Source organism: Caenorhabditis briggsae (genome assembly GCF_000004555.2).
Source record: "Caenorhabditis briggsae complete genome, chrI, whole genome shotgun sequence".
Classification (NCBI taxonomy): domain Eukaryota; kingdom Metazoa; phylum Nematoda; class Chromadorea; order Rhabditida; family Rhabditidae; genus Caenorhabditis; species Caenorhabditis briggsae.
In genome coordinates, this window is record NC_013489.2 from 6,843,570 (window position 1) to 6,862,277 (window position 18,708).

Consider the following 18,708-nt stretch of genomic DNA (forward strand, 5'->3'; position numbering starts at 1 on the left):
CACGAAGTTGTTAAACTCCGTATTGTACTTTGAATTCAAGTTCTTTTATCTTTTGTTGGCGTTGGACTACTGCTGGATTACTGTAGAGGTACTGTATATAATCCAGTATTTTTAGGGGGGGGGGTACTGTAACCCAAAAACTCAGAACTACAGTAGTTACAACATTGGACATTTCTGTGGAGACGTCCAAATATAGAAAGGGAAGTTTTATGAAGAATTTAGAGTACTTTTCTTTCGATATTCTGAAAAATCGAAAATCCAAATTTCCAAACTTTGAATTTTCAAGGAGATGAGATTCTGAGATTCTGAAATCCTGAGATTCTGAGATTCTGAGATTCTGAGATTCTGGGGTTACAAGAATATAGGATTTTCTGAAATGTCAATCTTTGTATCAAAAATCCAAAAGTTGGAATATTTCTTCATTTTAAGGTCTCCTAATATTCAAATTTTCTGTTTCTATCAGATAATAAAAATTTCAATACTCTGTAATTATAGAGCTTGTCGTTATTTGAGAATCTTATAATCTGAGAAGCCAACTCCTTAAATCTAGCTCAATAATTTTCAAAAACCCTCAATTTCGCGCATCTCCTGTTGATTTGACCTTGCTTTGACCTTTTTCCAAAGTTCCACTAAAACCGTTTCAATAGTTCAAAAACTATACTTATCACCATTGTTCTTATCACCACATGAACTTGGTCACTCACTCCTGAACCGTTTCTGCGTCTCCCCCTCTCACTATATGCCGAAAAGAGCTCGCTTAACTTGCTCCGCGCCAGGCATCATTTGCTCTATTTGTCTGCTGCACAGTCAAAGTGCATGGTCACCGGGTGGCACCGTGTGCCTCGATGCTCCTCCAAAAAATTCTCGCTTCAAAAAAAAAGTTTGCTCTGTCGCTATGTCTTCCTCGAAAAAAACCGGGAATCTTTTTTTTGGAGGTGACTGTTTGTTTCCTTTTTTCTCCTGCACTATTATATAAATGTACTAAACAAATATGCCAACCAAAAGGGAGAGGTTCACGAACGGGTTTTTTTTCTGGCTGACTGTTTGCCCTGGGGGTCGCCGACCCGACGAAGTTTTTTTAGTAACTGGCACGGGAGACGAAGGGCAAACGGCAAGGCATTTTTTGGGTTTTTTTTTCCAAAAGTATTGCGTAAGTTAGGAGAAAAAAGTGCATGCACTTTTGCAACTTTTTGGGATTTGATGTGTACGAAGTTTGCGAGGGGAGCATGAGGATGAGAACGAGGGGTTTGGGAAAGTTGGAACACTTTGATGTGAACTTTTGAGCAAAATTTTCTCATTTCCTGTACAAGATATAAAAAATTGAGCAATTGATAAAATGTTTATCAAAATTTTACAAAAATTTTGTCAGTTTAACATTTTTTAATATCTTTTCGGGAAATTTAAAATCTTAACGGAAATCGAAATGAATTGGGCAAAGGGCCCCTCTGTTTCAGGTATATCCATGAACAAGCTCAAAGTTTGAAGCTCAAATTATTGCTTTTTATAACGTTGAGTTGCTTGGACTGTAGAAATACTGTAGTAAAAACTACCCTTTTGTCTATACCAAAAAAATATATGGAAAAAAAAGATAGATAGATGAGCACGAATCATCACCTTTGTAAGTGGAAGGAGTACTGTAGTTGTTGGACAAATTTGAACAAGTTTTACTCATTTCATGTACAAGATATCAAAAATTGACCAACTGATAAAAAGTTTATCATAATTAATTATGATAATTTAAAAAATATTTTGTCAGTTTACCACTTTTTGATACCTCTTGCAGGAAGCGGGATAAATTAGGACAAAGTTGACCGCTCTTCTATTACAGGTTTCAAGGAATGCAATGTACGGCAAATCAAAACTTTTGCACTATTCTAACAATAAGACTCTGAAAATCTGAGGTTCTGTAACTCTCACGGTTCCTGGACTTTGAGAATTCTGGAAGTTCGAAACCCACAAACTTGAAAATCAAAACTTATAGTTTCAAAATTTTTAATTTCGGAATCTCTAAGGATTGTTACTAAGAAAACGCTCAAAATTTGAAAATCTGGGAAATTTAAAATTATGAAACTCAACTTATTAAAAATTCAATATGACCTCCAAAAAACTCACAATTCTCTCATGATCTTCATTCAAGTTCAAGTGGACACCAGAACAAAAATATATCAACAAATCTGTCCAATGAGTCAGATAGACAACAGCTGGTTCTTCTACCTTTCATTTTTCTTCTTCTTCTGGTGAAGCGAAAAAAAAATTCCAGGAGGATCAGATGGTGATATCATATGTTTCATGTGATATTCTGGTGGTTTGGGAAAGATTGATCAGAAATCGAAACGTCAAATTTTGGATGTTATGGATTCCAGAATCCATGGACCATAAGTTCTAGATTCTAGGATTCCTTAATTTTGAGATTCTGAGATTCCAACAAGCTTTAAAAACTGGAATCTCTAGAATCCAGGAATCCGGGAAATTAAAGAATTTATGATATATCTAAAAAACAGAATGATTGGTCCACGGCAACCTACCCCGCCTGACTCTTGGCCGACAGCTGCCGGCTGCGGCCGCACTATGCACAGCCTTGTTTTGGCCTAGTTTATTTTGGTTCCTATAAAAGATATAAAAAAAAAGGAACAACAGACGAAATATTTTTGATATAAGGGACTTCGGTTTTCAAAAAAAAAATTTTACTCGATTATAGAAAAAATCATTGAAAAAGCGTACCTATTATACGATATGATGATAAACAATTTAGCAGTTGACAACTTTTTGATATTTCTCACAGGGATCGAGAAAATGGGTTTAAAGTGGACTCTTTTATTAAGAAATATATTTAGCCAGAATCGCTACAAAAACCGACAATAAACATCAGTTTCCAATTGGTAACCAAACTGTTGTTTCTCCAAAAAACTCTTCTCGAATTTTCTTTTTTCTGTTATCCAAGAACCGTCCGTGTACATATTGACTCACCCATGTGACGTAAAGTGGGTTTCTAGAGAGTAAATTTGGAGGGTTTGGAACTGAATTTTTGTTGATTTTAACCATCCGAAAACCTCAACTGGTTTCGAAATAGTTTTGAGACTTTTTGGCAAAAGATGAGGAATTGATGACAATTTCTTCAAAATCCCAGAATCTCAGAACCTTAGAAAACTGAAGGTCTGAAACTCTCATAATCTTAGAATTCCATAATTTCAGAATTTCAGAATCTTAGAATATTGGAATCGGGAAGTATGAAAATCTCAGATTCTCTGAAATTACAAAATCTTCCAATTCTCTCATTCTAAATTCCCCCAATTTCTAGTTCTTGGTTAATTGGAAACCTAAAAATTCGAAAATTAGTTCTGGAGGCTCCCAGAGCTATTCTGTCGAAATTCGATGTTTACAAGTCAGATAAAAACGTTTTCGCTTCTGGAAAAATTTAAAAACTATCCAAAACCAGATGGCTGAATAAATAAAACCTCTGGAAAATTGACATCAAGTTTTTGGAAAAAAATTGAAAACAATTTATTTGGGGGTTCGTGATCTAATTTTTCAACAAAAAAAAAGAAAGGAAAATTGGGGAATAAGATGAATTTGATCTCTGAAAATTTCTCTGACTTTAAGAACTATTTTTTCAAAAACCTGGTGAAAAAATGTAGCACTTCAAGAACAAATTTCGGGATTTCTCTTTTCCCCGTTCATAGATTTTAGAATTTGATTAAACTTTTTGAACAAATTTCGCATTTTCAGGTGTCGATCAAATATTAATTAGATTTGAGAAAATGTAATTTTTCATGAGTGTACTTTGAAACTAGAGATGGAAGCATTAACTTTCTGGATTCAGTATTTCAAAATCTCAAATTATTAGAATCTTAGAATTCCAAATTGCACAAAAACTATTAAAAAAATTTTTTTTTCAAATTTCGGAATTTCAGAAATTCAGAGTCAAAACAAGATTTAGACGATTTTCAGATTTTCGAGAGAAAAGTTGGAATTTTAGAATTACAGAACTGCAGACTTGCAGAATTTTAGAATTCCAGAGTTCCAGAGTTTCAGAATTTCAGTATTTCAGAACTTATGATTTCAAAATTTCAGAATTTTAGAATTCGAAATTTTAGACTCAGAAGTGTTGTAACGTAGTCAATGTTACAAGTACTGTAGTTCCAATTTGTTAAGTTACAGTACTCCCAAAAAATAGTATCCATATGTGATCCACAGTAAACAGTAGAAATGATTTTTTAAAGGTTTCAGCCGGCCAAACATTTTAAAATCTCAGAATCCAAAAATTTCAGAACCTCAGGATTTCAGAATCCCAGAATCTCAAAAACAGGGTCAACTGCAATATTACAGTAATCTTCCACGAATCACTAAAAAAAGTCCAGAAACTCAAAAACGTCCATTTTCAAAAAGAACAAAACAGAGAAATGCCACCTGGATCGTCTCAAAGGGGCGGAGCTTCTGGAACAGCAGCAGCAAAAAAGAAGAAATTGGCGGTGAAGAAAAAGGAGGAGCTATCCAGGTAAAAAAGGATTCTGGAGACAAAAAAAGTGAGAAAGAAAGGTCGGCGCCGACTAATTGGTCCCTTTTTTGGGTGGTGGAAAAACGGACAGATGTTTTTTTTGGATTTTAAAGAAAAGAAGAAAAAGAGAATAAGAGTCAATTATCTTTTCAACTCTCAGAAAGAAATGAGAAATAGAAATAAAGGGGTTTGGAGGATCCAAAAGATGGTTTTTGAGATTTAGAATTCTGAAAAAATTATTTTTTGGGAACATGAAATTCGAAGTTTTTAGATTCTTAGATTATAAGAATTTTTTATCCAACTCTGGATTGCCTGGATTGCTTCAGAAATACTGTATCTACCCCAGTATTGATTTTGGGGGTACTGTAACTTAACAAATTGAAACTACAGTACTTGTGACATTGGATACTCTACAAAACTTCTGAACTGTAAGAATATTCTAAAAGGAAAATTTTTAGATTACTGTAATTTTAATTTTTGGATTACTGTAACACCGTAGACAAGGATGTTCTTGTGAAGACGGCAAAATTAAGAGAATTGTTTTCTGTAGGATTCAGAAAATTTGGAATGTTTTGAGATTTTGAAGTTCTGAAATTCAAAACTTCTGGAAATGGGAAATTCTGAGATTCCGAGATTCTGAAATTTCGAGATTCTGAGATTCCGAGATTCTATAATTCAGAACTTCTGGAATTGTGAAATTGTGAAATTTTGAAATTCTGAAATTCATTCAACTACTGTTGTCTGGATTACTGTAGCAATGACAGTATTGAATCTTGAGGGTACTGAAACTGAGCATGTTTTACTGGAAAAAAAACTAGTTGAAAATCTCAAAATGTTTTTCTAGAATTAAATTTCTGAATCTCAAAGTCTCAAAAAATCCAAAAACTCAGAGTTCATAACTTCTGTCTGGAAAAATTCTAATTATCAAATTTTCATGAGAAACTGCTGTCTAGAAGGAAAAAAGGTGAAATCAGAAGAAAGTATTTTTGTTTTTTTTTTTTGTCTGGAAAGACCGAAGAATTCTCACAAATTCTTTCTACAGTAATCCCCAACTTTCTGAAAATTCCGAGCAATGATTTTTCTACAGTAATCCCGAATCTTGAAAATCTCCAAAAAGCATATTTTTCTGATATTTCTACAATAATGCTTTATCTCCAGAAAAAGACCTCCTTCAAAAACTCGCTCATTTTCCTCATCGGAAATGAGTAGTCGTGGCATTCGAGAACGTACAAAATGGCGGAAAAAGAAACGAGAACTAGAGCGAAAGAAGGCTGAGCAATTGGCTGAAAAGAAGAGGATTCAGGAGGAGGCGGAGCTTCTGAAAAGGTATGCATATGAAATCATTAGAAAAATATTCGTTTTTTTTGTTGCAAGAAAACAAAATAATTGTTTTTCTAATTTTTATAGGGAAACAGGTGATTTTTTTTTGTTGATTTGATAATTGGGTTGTTGATTTTTCTTGCAAAAAAAGTATTAGTCAACCCACGGAGTTTTCGGGAAAATCAGAATTTTGGGAACCAAGACGTTTCGGAGCTTTAAAAAATAAGAAAAAAAAGCAAATTACAGAGCAATTAAGCTTTCAAAACCTAAAAAATCAGCTCTGGGACCCCCAACACCATATATATGCCTTGAAAACCGTGTTTTAGCCATTTTCCGCCAAAGTTCTCGAATGGCCCAGTGGATTTTTGCCCCACCGGTAGCAATTCATTTTCAAAAAGTGTTATTATTGGTTGGAAGGGTCGGGAAATTCAAAAATCAAGATTAGAAAAGTTGAAAATGAGTTTGAAAGCCGAAAATTGGGGGGTTTTTTTAGAGGGAAACAAAATTAAAAATCTGAGATTCTCAGAAAAATGGACGAACAAAAGAAGGTGGTCAAAAAGCGATTTGAGATTTACGAGAAGGTTCTTCTAGAAGCCGACACTAATCAAAAAGACGTTGAGAATATTTTAAACGATCATCGAAAATGGAGAAATTTTATTAAGTTCAAACTGCAGTCAGAATCTGAGGACATTATTCAGACACAGAAGAACGAGAAGTCGGTGGGTGGCTTTTATATACTGTTTGGAGTCGTAAAACTGTAATAAAAAAATAATTGCGCTCTATTGAGAATTAAAAGTTTTATTGGAGCGAATTTTACATTTCTATCTTTTTTTTCCAGCAACTCACCGCGGCATCCGTCAGAATTTGTGCTTCAGAAGGGCAAATTTACAAATTTGATAATGAGTTGACAAAAACTAAACAGGTAAAACACTGAATAATTCATTTAAAAAGTTTTCATTTTAATTTCAATTCTCTATTTCTTCAGATGCGAGAGGAATACATTCGTGATTTGCAAGAAGTGTGGTACATTCGTTTTTGGAAGTGGCTGTATTGATAATTACTTATCATATTTATTACATAAATAAATCATTCGAATATTATTACATTTAATCTCTTCGATTTGAATTTCCGCCTAAAATGGTCGTTGCGCCAACATTTGTTATTGACCCATTTCTCGGGATGCTAGCGCATAACTTGTTTTTTCGCGAAATTTCAACTCGCTTATTTGGATTTTCCCATTTGAAAAACAAACAAAAATGGCAGATATGGCAAAGTTTGAAGAGGAAATTAGCAAGCTGAAGACCCTCGAAAAAGGTATTTATATAGTTTTCTCTGAAACGATGAAAAACGGTTTTTAGATCGCGAGAAATACTTCAGCAGTCGCCAGGAGATGGAAATGAGATTGACGGAGAGTAAAAATGTCAAAGCGGTATTTTCAGGAATCTGCCAGTGTTAGAAGCTGTAGTTGATTATTTCAGGAGCTCGATCTGATGGATTCGGACTCGAAGGTCTACAAATTGATGGGTCCTGTCCTTGTTCGTCAGGATTTAGAGGAGGCTCGGTCCACCGTCGAGAAACGCCTTGAATTCATCGAATCTGAAATGTTAGTGCTGAAAATTAGGCCGGAAATCGCTCTTTCAGAGACTGGAAGGGGGCAATGAACTTTTTCACTGAAATTTTTTTCTCGGAGAATTGTGCTGCTAGAATTTCTTGGTTTCGGCTTAATGTAGACATTCCTCTGCGACTTTGACCGTAAAAAATCACTGGAGACCTCTCAGAAACTTGATTTTATCAAGTTTCTGTCTCAAAACCGGCTTTCTCTCCATTACTCATCTTTCAAGTCAAAATGTATTAAAATTTCAGCAAGCGAGTGGAGGCGAGCATCACCGATGTGAACAAGAAGTCGATAGAACAACGTGACAAGGTGATGAACATGCAGAAGGCGTTCCAAATGATGGCTACGCAAGCCCAGCAACAGGCCGCCCAAAAGAAATAATCTCGTTTTTCTTCCACTCGAATCTCAAATCGATTTTTCTTCATTTTTTTCCGTTTTCCCGTTTCCTTCCCTTTTTCTTCCTTTTTCCTTTTTTCTCATCCCCTTTCCCCTTGAATTTTGTTATATGTTTCTCCATTTCTCTCTCCCTCTCTTGACATATATATAGATATAAAGTAATGCACCTGCTTTGAAATGAAATACCAGCTTTTTCTCTATGTTCTCTAATTTTTATTCTATATTCTACTCTTTTAGGTTTTGGTGATCTTGTGTGAACCGCTCACTGATCATATACTTTTTTTATTCGAAAAATATCAAAACTCAATTTTCGAATCGATTTTTCTCTCCCATCTTTCCGTTTTTCCTTTAATTCAATACCTTTTCCAGATGTACGGCGGGTATCCGAACCAGAATTATCCCAATCAGAATAATTATCCGAATCAAAATTATCCTCCTCCTCAACAAAATTATCAGCAGAATCAGCAAAATTATGGCCAGCAGCCTCAGCAACCCCAACAACAATATAATCCAAATATGCATCAATATAATCCCAATGTGCAGCAGTATTACAATAATCCGCCCGGCCCACCTCGACCGTTTGTATTTATGAACATGATGCCTCCGAACTATTACTATCAGGCGCCTCCGATGATGCCTCCCAATCAGTACTATCAGCAGATGCCACCACAGGCGCAGTTTCAACAAGTCTATCAAGTATGGATTTGAAAACTAGTTCAGAAAACAATAAAATCGTTATAAAATTTATTTGAAATTAGTTAAAATTAGGGGAAAGACTCGTAAGGCAACTTGGAGGATTTCTGAATTTCTCAAAATTTCAGCAGCGACCAACTCCCGCTCGGGCTCCTCCCCAACCAATTCCACCGCACTACCATGCAGTCATTCAACATCAACAAATCCCCCAATCGATATCATATCCAGTACGAGAACGGCCCGAATCGCCCAACAAAACGTTCATACATGGAGTGATAATTGGGAAAAGCAAAGATGGAAAAGACAATTTCGTACTGTATTCCGCCAAGTGTGGCCTCTGTCATATTAGTCATGAAGTGCCGGATTTGTTCATTGGACAATGGCTTGGGTAAGACAAATTTGGGAGTTTTGGTGAATGTTTTTGGAAGGCCTCTTCCCTAACCCCTAATCGCCTTCACAACAGAACTGTGCTCCTAATTTGTAACTCCGTCTTCAGAATCACTGTAAGTATTCCAAACTACAACGGAGACGTCCTTCTGGATCGGTCGAATAGTGAGGGATACGAAGATCGAGACGATTTGCCTGATCCGATGTACACGTGTGTACGGTATCTGCCAACCAGAGAGGATCCGAGTTTAGGAGAAGTTGTGGTAAGAAAATTGGCTTAAGAAAAAAGAAGAGAAAATGAACGGAAAAAATTTAAGGTTACGGTAGTTGTCGTTGTGGGACCTTCCAGCTACGATTTTCTACCAAAATAATAAGAAAATTTAGATTTTTTCTAAAACTAAAAACTGAAGTCCGTTTTAAAAAAGAAAGACACAAAAATCACAGTTTTTCCCATGTGCTCTCAAAATTACAGTACCCCTTTTCTCATTGTTGAAAAATTTCAAAACCTGAAATCAGAAAAACCATATCGAATTTTCCAGGTCACTTGTCGCTTCCGCGTCTTTCCGGACCACGAAACTCGCGGATGGGCGGTCCATAGTTATGATATAATGTTCAGTGATATTATCGATGATTATAAACTGATCAGCACTAGCAACGATTGGTTCAATGGCCGCATTTTTATTGTCGAGGTATTGAAGCGCAAAAAAAAGAAAAATTCTGATTTTTGCAAACTTTCCAGGCCCAAGCATCAATGGCAGGCTGGGTAGCACTACGAGTAACCGAGGATCAACGGAAGGAGTTCAGTTGTGATGCAGTAAGTATCCCAGATGGAAAACGAAAAGTTAGTCAATTTGTCGGATTTTTAAAATGCTAATTTCAAAATTGTCGCTTATCGCTTATCACTAATTTTCTCTCAAATCTCGATTTTTAGCTTCCCTCTCCACTCGTAGATTTCAACATTCAATGGTTGGAAGACTGCGATCCGGCACTATTGAAGATCATGACCGGCAACGGCTATGTCCAACCGCCAGAACATGCACTACCACCACCGCCACAAGATTTTTTTGATGAGCTTGGTGGAAGCGTTGGATTGAAGTGAGTTTTTTGGCCGAGATATGCGGTCTAGATTTCCAAATGTATTAGTTCCTAGGTCATGATAACCTTTCCGGCCTAAAATTATATATTTTTGAGTTCCTAGGCCACGATTTTGCAGCCTTTTTGACCAAGGATTCTAGATTAATGAGTTCTTAGGTGACGATGCTTTTTCAGCCAACCTTCCACCTCAGCGACAATGGCATCGGAATCTTCTGAACGCGAACTACGTCAAATCGACGCATGTATCAGTCGAGCGACGCTCACACAAGACACAGTTCCAGCACCGCCACAAACGACGCTGATGGCTGAAAAAGAGGAAACGACGACGCAACAGAAGCCGTCAGAATCCAAAGAAGTGCTGTCAGACGATGAGATAGACGATGAGGACACCGATGGAGCGCTTGGGACGCATGGTATGGTGAAGAAGGAGTTTTTGAAGGATGTTTCTGGAAAAACGTATCAAAGGTTCCAACAGGAACGGGCTAGGACTGATCAAAAGGTAGGAGGATTTTATCGACTTTTGGAATTTTCTGGATTTTTGAGATTCTAAAATTTTTAATTCATAGACTTCTAGATCTCTATAATTCGAGTTTCTAAGATCGTGAGAGATTCTGATGTTCCGAGATTCGAAAATTCTGAATTTTCAGCCTGAATCTGCTCTCTGTGTCGTCGTGCAGAAGATCGATCGAATCGCAGTGATGTACACTGCCAAGCGAGACGTCCAGAACGTTTTGCTCTATGAGCAAGAATGCGAAGGCGTTCACGAACCACTCCATCTCGGACAAATCGCCTATTTTGAAATCTCGCCGAGACGAATGGAGACGCAGGATGAGCTGTTGCCAAGGGCTCCGTATTCGCATATTGCAGGTGAGAATCTATTTAAATTGGGAAAGATTTTGGCTAGAAATAATCATAACTTCGGTGGGTCAAAAATCAATCTACCGAATTTTTGAATTTGCGCGTCAAAAAGCCAGAGAGTGTTTGCGTACGCAGCATTCAAATTCGCATAACTTCAAAAAATAAACCGCAGCGTACGAAAACACTCTTACACAATTGACGAGCAAATGTACGATTTCGGTCGGCTGTTGACGATTTTCGACCGACCGAAATGGAAGTCCTAATTTATTACTCTTGTCCGAAATCAATGCACGTTGCGGCCGAGAAAACAACGGTGGGCGGAGCTTAGCTCCCACAGAGAGAACATTACTATTTTTAAAATTATTGCATGCGCCTTTAATACAGTACCTCAACATTTATTGAATTTTTGCCTTTTTCTCTTATTTTTTCGCTTATTTCTGTCTAATTTTGTGTAATTCTTATAAATCTTCAATTTGTTTTTCTTATAAAATAGAAAAAACAGCCACATAAGGCCCAAAAGAGAAAACGGCCGAGGTACGGTATTTAAATGCATCAATTTGTTGTTTTCGCTGTGCGACAGACGATGCGATTTTGAGTAAATTTTCGGCCGCTACGTGCATTCATTTCGGACGAGAGTAATAAATTGGGAAGAATTAGGCTTTAAAAAATCCTAATATCAAAAAACAAAAATTTTCAGTGCGAATGAAGCAATATGCACCGGAATTCCAGTCGAAATTCGATCGATTCAAACGTCTCGTTCGCTGCTTCGGAGGCCTCGTCGAGATGAAAGTCACGATTCCCCTGACCCGAAAAGGCGCTCTCGAGATTTTCCACCTTCCAGAAGAGGAATCCACTCACGAACAAGACAAAACGTTCTACTATCTTCATGCGACAAACGGAGTGCGAGTATCGATTCCATGGGATCGACTGGTTCCATTTTTGAAGACTGATATGACTGCGGACTTTGATTTGGTCGCATGGGCGTCACATCGGAAAGCAGTGGGTACTGTAAATCTACATATCGGACGGAGTGGAGAGGCGTTTCGGAAGTATAAGGATGGAAACGTCGAGGAGTTGCCGCCACTCTCGGCTAGTCGCTATTTGATGAATGGTAAGAACTTTTGTAAATTTGCAAAAATGCCTTAAAATTGACCTTAAAATATCATTCTGGCTTTAAAAAATTGAAGCGATGGAAGAGAAACGCCAGTGGCGTCCCACAACGAAACTATCTCAATTAAATCTCAATGAAAAATTCAAATCCCTCAAATTTTCAGCGAAAAAACTGTGATAACTGTCTCTCGCCGTATCATCATCTTCACATCACATTCCCCCAACAACAACAATAAAAAAATCACCACTCATTCTCTAAATAATATATATTCTCATGTCTTCTTTTGTGTACAATTTTGTCTTAAATTCCTCTTTTTTTCTCGAAAAATTCGATATTTTCTTTCCAACCACCCTGTTAATCAGTAACACTTGCCCCCGTAATATTTCCCCTCTGCGTCCCCGTTTAATTTGTTTTTCCTTCTAAAAATTGATTCATCTTTGCTTTCTCGAGAGCAATTTCGTTGGTTAAAATTCACAATAAATTCTGTATCTTGCTCTATTTTTTCTCCAGAAGTTTCCGGAAAATTCCGACGTTTTTTCGTCGATTTCTACCTATTTTTCTTTGAAATATTGCGATTTTCAAAAGTCGAGAAAACTTTTTTCGATTTTTAAAAATCTTTTTTTTATTTGAACATTTAATTTATAGCATGCGTTCGTCTGCGCTACTGGCTAAGACCATTTGCCGGACCACTTTTTTAGCCTACCGTAATCTTTCATTACGGTAGGCGAAAATTGCCACAATTCGCTGTAATTTTCTCACAATTCCAGGTTTATTTCCAAAATGTCCGAAGTGGATAAGGCTCAACTGGCCGCCATCAATAAGGATGTGCAGGCAAACGACACGATTTTCGGAAAAATTATTCGCAAGGAGATTCCGGCGAAAATCATTTTTGAAGATGAGGAGGTAGAAAATTCCGAAGATTGAGATTTTTAAAACTCTGATATCGCAAAAAAAATCTGAAGGTTGCCGAAAGATTTTCTTCCAAACATTTGAAAATTGGTGGTCCCACAGCGACAACTACCGTAACCCAAAAATGTTTCATATTTATTTGCGAAAAAATGGGGAAAAAAAATTTCAGGTTACCGTAGTTCTCGCTCTGGGAATATCCTCTATTTTAAAGATAGAAAAAATCGTTTTTCTGAGAAATCGATTCTACGACTCTCTTTTCAGGCCCTCGCATTCCACGATGTCTCTCCACAAGCTCCAATTCACTTCCTGGTGATCCCAAAACGTCGTATCGATATGCTCGAAAACGCCGTTGACTCCGACGCTGCGCTCATCGGAAAGCTTATGGTCACCGCTGCCAAGGTTCGAGAATTTTCTAGGCCACAGAACACAATACTCAATTTTCAGGTCGCCAAAGAGCTGAAAATGGCCGACGGCTATCGTGTGGTCGTGAACAACGGAAAAGACGGATGTCAATCGGTCTATCATCTTCATCTCCACGTTATGGGAGGACGCCAACTTCAATGGCCACCAGGATAACCTCTCTGGAATTTCAGAGCATTGTTCTTTATCTTTTTTCGCTCTCGTGGCAGTTTCAATAAATTATTTTATCCAGCAGCCTTCCTCAAAAAAAACATCCCATTCCTCGATTTATCATGGCACTAGTTGATAAAGTGATATCAATTCTGACCATTCCTGATCAAAATACAAACGATTCGATCGTCAACTCGACTGATTTATACGCGCAATGGGCGAGTGAAGAGGGCTACCGTGAGTTGTAGGCAAGACGCGTCGTTTCTAAGCATCATTTGGCACTTATTCTCTCGCCGCCCGGTTAGCTCAGTCGGTACCTCTACGTAGAGCACCAGACTCTTAATCTTGTTGTCGCGGGTTCGAGCCCCGCACTGGGCTGATGTTTTTTGCTTTTTTCATAAAATAAAAAACATAACTTTACAGTGCTCGCACCCCTACTACTCGTTTTTACCCTCATTTTTTGCTGCATTTGTGCTGGAATTCAAATCACTCTCTTTGTTTTGTTCATGTGCATTCGAAAGCTGATCGGAGCCGACGAGGATGAAGAAGATTTTGGAATTGAGAACGACAGTGAAAAAGGAGAAAAGTCTCAAAAATCGGTGAGTTTGGCGAGGGGGACTAGTTTTGGTTTTCTAGGCCATTAAACCGTATTCCAGATGGGATCTGATGCGGCATCAAAAACACCTGAAGATGGAACTCCGAGGAGCAGAAAATCATTGATCTCATCTCAGAACAGTATTCAGGATTCTGTGTGAACTCGGTGTTACCTAATAAATTTGAATTCTTAAACTTTGATTTGTTTGCAATGTTGGGATTTTAGAATTGAGACAAAAATCATCAAATTTCGACATTTTCAGGGAAAAACAGTCATCTTTGAATTCTTACAAAAGTAGTCCAGAATTGTTCGAGTTGCCTGAAGATTTCACAGTATACTAAATAAAAATAGAGCTTCATTTTTGTAGTTGTCAACATTTCTGTGAAAATTCGTCTTAATGAGATAAGCGGGTTTAAAATGACACAGTTCTCATTTCAGGGCTTCTCATAACGCATTTTTGGTTTCAAGTAACTTACAACGGAATATGTCATCAGAATGAAATTTGGCAAATAAGTTTTGAATTTTTAAAATAACACTCTAACATTCTTTTTTTTTTGAAATTTCATCAAAATATCCCCTTCATCTTTGTCCCGAGCTGTATCGTAGAAAAAAAAAGAGAAATCTTTCTAGATAGACAATGAGAATGCATAGAAAGTGGGACCTTACCGCCGTGTCTTAACCTATTCATTCCAAAAATTCTATGAGAGAAGTGTCTCTGTCTAAATTATGTGTTCTCAGATGACTGGGACCCTTTCCACATTTCAAAATGAATCAATGATGCCGAACTGAAATAGAAAAGACCCCGTCCCTCAGATTTGGACGTCATCGGGTGATCTCGAACTGAAGTCCCTGGAGTAGTTCAAGATTGGAATCGTACTTTTTGGGTCGAGCCGGTTGCAGAAATAGGAGGGAATCTAAATGCTTTAAAAAACAGAGGAGGAGAACTAACAGTAGAATGATAGGTCTTCCATTTTCTGTGTAGTGAAAACTGTGGATTACTGTAGCTGAGAACAGTTTCCTGCATATTCTTGTATATTCTTGTAACTGAACAAAACAAAAAAACACAAGTTTGACCAAAAAACTAATTTATTTTCTTTGTGCGAAAAGTGAATGGTCAAAAAAAAGTTTTCAAAATTTTTCTGTGGAATCATTGGAGTAGTTGAATTGAAATGTTTGGAGTAGTTGGAGTTGTTAGAAATGGATGATTCTGAAATAATTGGAGATGAATAAATTTTGATGGGTGTTTGAACTCACAGGTACAATGTTGTTGGCTGCGAAGTTTCCGATAGACAAGGCCCCGTCCAAAAGTTCCAATTTATTTTTAAAAATGGATTTAGATGTTTTAGTCAAAAAGTAATTAATATATTTTTTTAAATCAATTTTTGTTCAAAAACGGGTTTAAATTTTCACCAAAAAGCAAAAGAATTTTTAACCGAAGTGAATTTTACAACGGTTTTGAGATTTTCACCAAAAATGCGATAAATTTCTAATTTCAAAAATTTTCAAAAACGAATTTGGCTTTTTGCCCAAAATGCAGTATAATTTTTGTTTAGAATTCGTTTCAAAAAACGGAAGAAGAATTCAATACTAAATTTTAAATCAGAGTTCCAATACTCTTGGCGACAGTCTTGTACTAGCCATTGGTCTTCTCCGATTGGATAGTGGAGTCGATGGCGGCGAATTATCTGGACTGGAAAAATTGAGCACTGGAGGTGGCTGTCGGACTGGTGTAGAAGGAGAGCCTGAAATCTTTGGAGAGATTTTAGGAGTTTTAGATTTTGGAGAAACAGTTCTAGGTTTCTTAGTAATTGGACTCTTTGGAACTTCCGGTGAAACTGAACCATTACGGATTTCAGAACACTCGGAAGCTGGTTCTTCAGATTCCCCTCTAATCTTTAAGCTTCTCTTTTCTCTTTCTGTAAGATTCTCGAAGATCCGTGGTTCATTCAACAACTCAACACACGATGGACGTTTCGAGGCATCAAGGTTCATCATTTTCTGAATCAAACTGCGGAGTTCGTCACTTCGTCCATCAAAGAAACGATCTGGAATCTGAAATGTTTTATACTTCACCCTATACTCTGCATCAGTGTCCAAATGGAGATTAGTTGTAATCTCGAGGAATGTGATAGCGAGTGCATAAATATCAGATTCCATTGACGTCGTATTATTCAGGAGAACTTCCAGAGCAAGATAACGAGAATCTCCTTCGATTCCCTTGGAACAATCGACTCTTCTCATTAGACCAAAGTCGGCTAATTTGAAAAATCCATCGGACCCCACGAGGATATTTTCTGGTTTTATATCATTGTGCAAGTATTTGTTTCTATGAAGAGCATGAAGTCCAGACAATAAATGTCTCACAATTTTCCAGATGGTTTTCTCCTCCAATCCATTTTTTGAATATTCCAGCAAGTTCGTACGGCACAACTCCATTTGAATATATATGAAGTCTTTTTCCAGCCAGGCCTTATGGAATCGAAGAAGGTTTGGATGACGTGGCAAATGATGAAGCATTTCAACTTCCTTGAATTTGTCAGGGTCGCCAGTCTTGACTTCTTGCTTTGATTTCTTAATAGCAAAAACATCTCCATTGTTTTCACCACGCCAAACATCGCCGAAATCTCCGCTCCCAATTTTTTCCAACTCCGTAAAGAGCCGATCTAAAATGGACATCCCAGCAACGTATCCATCCAACTCAAACGGAGTAAGGACACCTATAATATGTTAAGCATTTAAAATGTACGAACAAAGACAAAATCAACCAACTCACCATTTTTACCAATCAGCTGTGGTCCTAACTTCACCTCCTTCGTCCCCCCCGGATAGAAACTCGTTGTTTTGTGCTTTTCTTTAGAGATGGACACTTTGCAGTTTCGGGAGTTTTCTCGCGTCTTTCAGCCTTAGTTTCTAACATGAATGTCTGAAAAAATGGAAAGAATGATTTGAGTGAATTATAGAAGGCAAAAGTTAAAAGAAAAGTGAATAAATGTTGAGAAGAAAGGGTAGAGGAGGTTTGAGGATGAAAGTGGTCAGGAATACAGTATACTTTCGGAGTTCTGAAAAGGTTTAGACTTCTAAAAAGATCTATAGTTACTGACAGAACCGTTGGTAGTTGGTGAGGATCAGAGAAATTTTGATACAAAGATATTTCCTCGAGGGAAGGCACTGTTTATCGGAAACGCTTGGAAAATGGCAAATATATCAAAAGGGACCGAAAGCAATTTTAAAAGCTAGCTTTATATTTTGTTTGGATATGATAAAAAATCGAAATGTGTATTTGGTATGTTCATCAAAACGTAGCTGGAAGAAAGGAAAGGAAAATAAAACGGTTCGCGGAGTCCTGAAATTCAAACGGACATGGAGAGAGTTCGCGGAGTCCTGAAATTCAAACGGACATGCATAGAAATATTGACAGTGGGTTTGGTTCATGGGATCTGATGAGAACATGTGTGTTGGAAAAATACATATTCGTGAATCTATGAAAAAAAATCAGTGGTGAAAAATGGAACTTAAAAACTCTAACATTCAGAAAGAACGTTTACCGTAAAACCTGTTTTAGAAGGACCGGCTTTTATTTTTTCTTCTCCTCTCCTAAAATAATGGCCCATTGCGTCTGGATCCAGTGTATCCGTTAAGGACTAGAATGCTATGTTTGTGAAAGGACCTTATAAGGTATTGTGAGATTTCTTACTTGCTATTAGAAGTCTTTGTTTAATTGACGGTTCAAACTTTTTGAAAAAACATTTGATTTTTAGACTGAGCGTTTTTTAAAACTAAATGTACTGGATAGCCAATAACGAGCCTGGTAGGACCTTTCATCGGTGTCCCCCAAAAAGAATAATAGTATACAGGCGGCTTATAAATAAGTTCAAAGACTGTCTCCCTTTCAAAATCCTTTCATCTTCCGATAAACGATACACTGACAGTATCCTCTTTGAAAATATCGTTTCTGTATTTCTCGTCCCAAGGGAAGCAAGATGTGTGAACTCTTTTTCAGAGGAGCTGAAAATCTGTATGAATGGATTTTGGAAAGCATCGTCAGATGAATTAAACAGAGATAATCAGGATCAGCGACAAATTTTCATACACTAATCAGTGTGGGATTGGACATTTTGTCCGTTTGTGTTGTAGAACTGGGATGTTGTTTGTAATCTTGCACCGTGTCTTCACATGGGTTCCCATTCTTCTGAACTTTACAACGTTTTCATGACATCTGAAGATAAGGATTCCCACTCATCAACAGAGCATTCCTATCTTATTATCTTTCAAAATATGTAGATGGTGAATTCGGCTTTTTTCAGTTAGGAAATTGTAAAACCCTCCACTTAAATTTTTTCTGATGAACTCCAGATTTCGTTCACCGTCCAGAAAAACGTTTTACTACTTTTTAAAATTTGAATTTTCTATTTCCAGAATCCTGAGATTCTAAAAAAAATTTAGGCGATGAATGGGTTCTAGCGCAGTGTATTATAAGACCCGGCCTTTTTTATCTACCAGACAGTATGTATACACATCCCGAAGACCTTGATATAAGCAAAATAGTAATTTTCATGGGGCCGGTAAATTTCGAAAAGAGTTTTTGATTTTTTAGAGTATACGTAAACTTTAGCACTGAAATCGATCTCTTCAGTCACCTTTTATCAACAAAATACGACACATAT

General features: G+C 37.1%; 6 protein-coding genes and 1 non-coding gene across 7 annotated transcripts; 6 read left to right on the forward strand and 1 right to left on the reverse strand.

The window, feature by feature from the left end:
* Positions 1-5,696: 5,696 nt before the first annotated feature.
* Positions 5,697-6,869, forward strand: CBG21901 (the record flags this gene model as incomplete). Its single annotated transcript, XM_002629820.2, has 4 exons — positions 5,697-5,821; positions 6,342-6,534; positions 6,654-6,737; positions 6,801-6,869. 4 exons carry the CDS (start codon positions 5,697-5,699, stop codon positions 6,867-6,869), a joined length of 471 nt encoding a protein of 156 aa, XP_002629866.2.
* Positions 6,870-7,071: 202 nt separating this feature from the next.
* Positions 7,072-7,811, forward strand: Cbr-pfd-6 (the record flags this gene model as incomplete). Its single annotated transcript, XM_002629821.1, has 4 exons — positions 7,072-7,129; positions 7,174-7,244; positions 7,294-7,418; positions 7,679-7,811. The coding sequence occupies 4 exons, from the start codon at positions 7,072-7,074 to the stop codon at positions 7,809-7,811; spliced, it is 387 nt and encodes a 128-aa protein (XP_002629867.1).
* A 384-nt stretch (positions 7,812-8,195) lies between these two features.
* On the forward strand, positions 8,196-12,147 carry Cbr-rde-2 (the record flags this gene model as incomplete). The annotated part of the gene is made up of 10 exons (XM_045236806.1): positions 8,196-8,522; positions 8,648-8,907; positions 9,016-9,169; positions 9,446-9,595; positions 9,646-9,747; positions 9,838-10,001; positions 10,176-10,500; positions 10,649-10,868; positions 11,557-11,970; positions 12,134-12,147. 10 exons carry the CDS (start codon positions 8,196-8,198, stop codon positions 12,145-12,147), a joined length of 2,130 nt encoding a protein of 709 aa, XP_045097441.1.
* Positions 12,148-12,750: 603 nt separating this feature from the next.
* Positions 12,751-13,455, forward strand: Cbr-hint-1 (the record flags this gene model as incomplete). The annotated part of the gene is made up of 3 exons (XM_002629823.1): positions 12,751-12,873; positions 13,141-13,278; positions 13,324-13,455. 3 exons carry the CDS (start codon positions 12,751-12,753, stop codon positions 13,453-13,455), a joined length of 393 nt encoding a protein of 130 aa, XP_002629869.1.
* A 116-nt stretch (positions 13,456-13,571) lies between these two features.
* On the forward strand, positions 13,572-14,204 carry CBG25467 (the record flags this gene model as incomplete). The annotated part of the gene is made up of 3 exons (XM_045236815.1): positions 13,572-13,686; positions 13,873-14,048; positions 14,106-14,204. The coding sequence occupies 3 exons, from the start codon at positions 13,572-13,574 to the stop codon at positions 14,202-14,204; spliced, it is 390 nt and encodes a 129-aa protein (XP_045100488.1).
* CBG28278 lies at positions 13,745-13,827 on the forward strand. Its single transcript has one exon. It is a non-coding gene (tRNA).
* Positions 14,205-15,643: 1,439 nt separating the features above from the next.
* On the reverse strand, positions 15,644-16,201 carry CBG21906 (the record flags this gene model as incomplete). The annotated part of the gene is made up of 1 exon (XM_002629824.2): positions 15,644-16,201. One exon carries the CDS (start codon positions 16,199-16,201, stop codon positions 15,644-15,646), a length of 558 nt encoding a protein of 185 aa, XP_002629870.2.
* Positions 16,202-18,708: the final 2,507 nt, after the last annotated feature.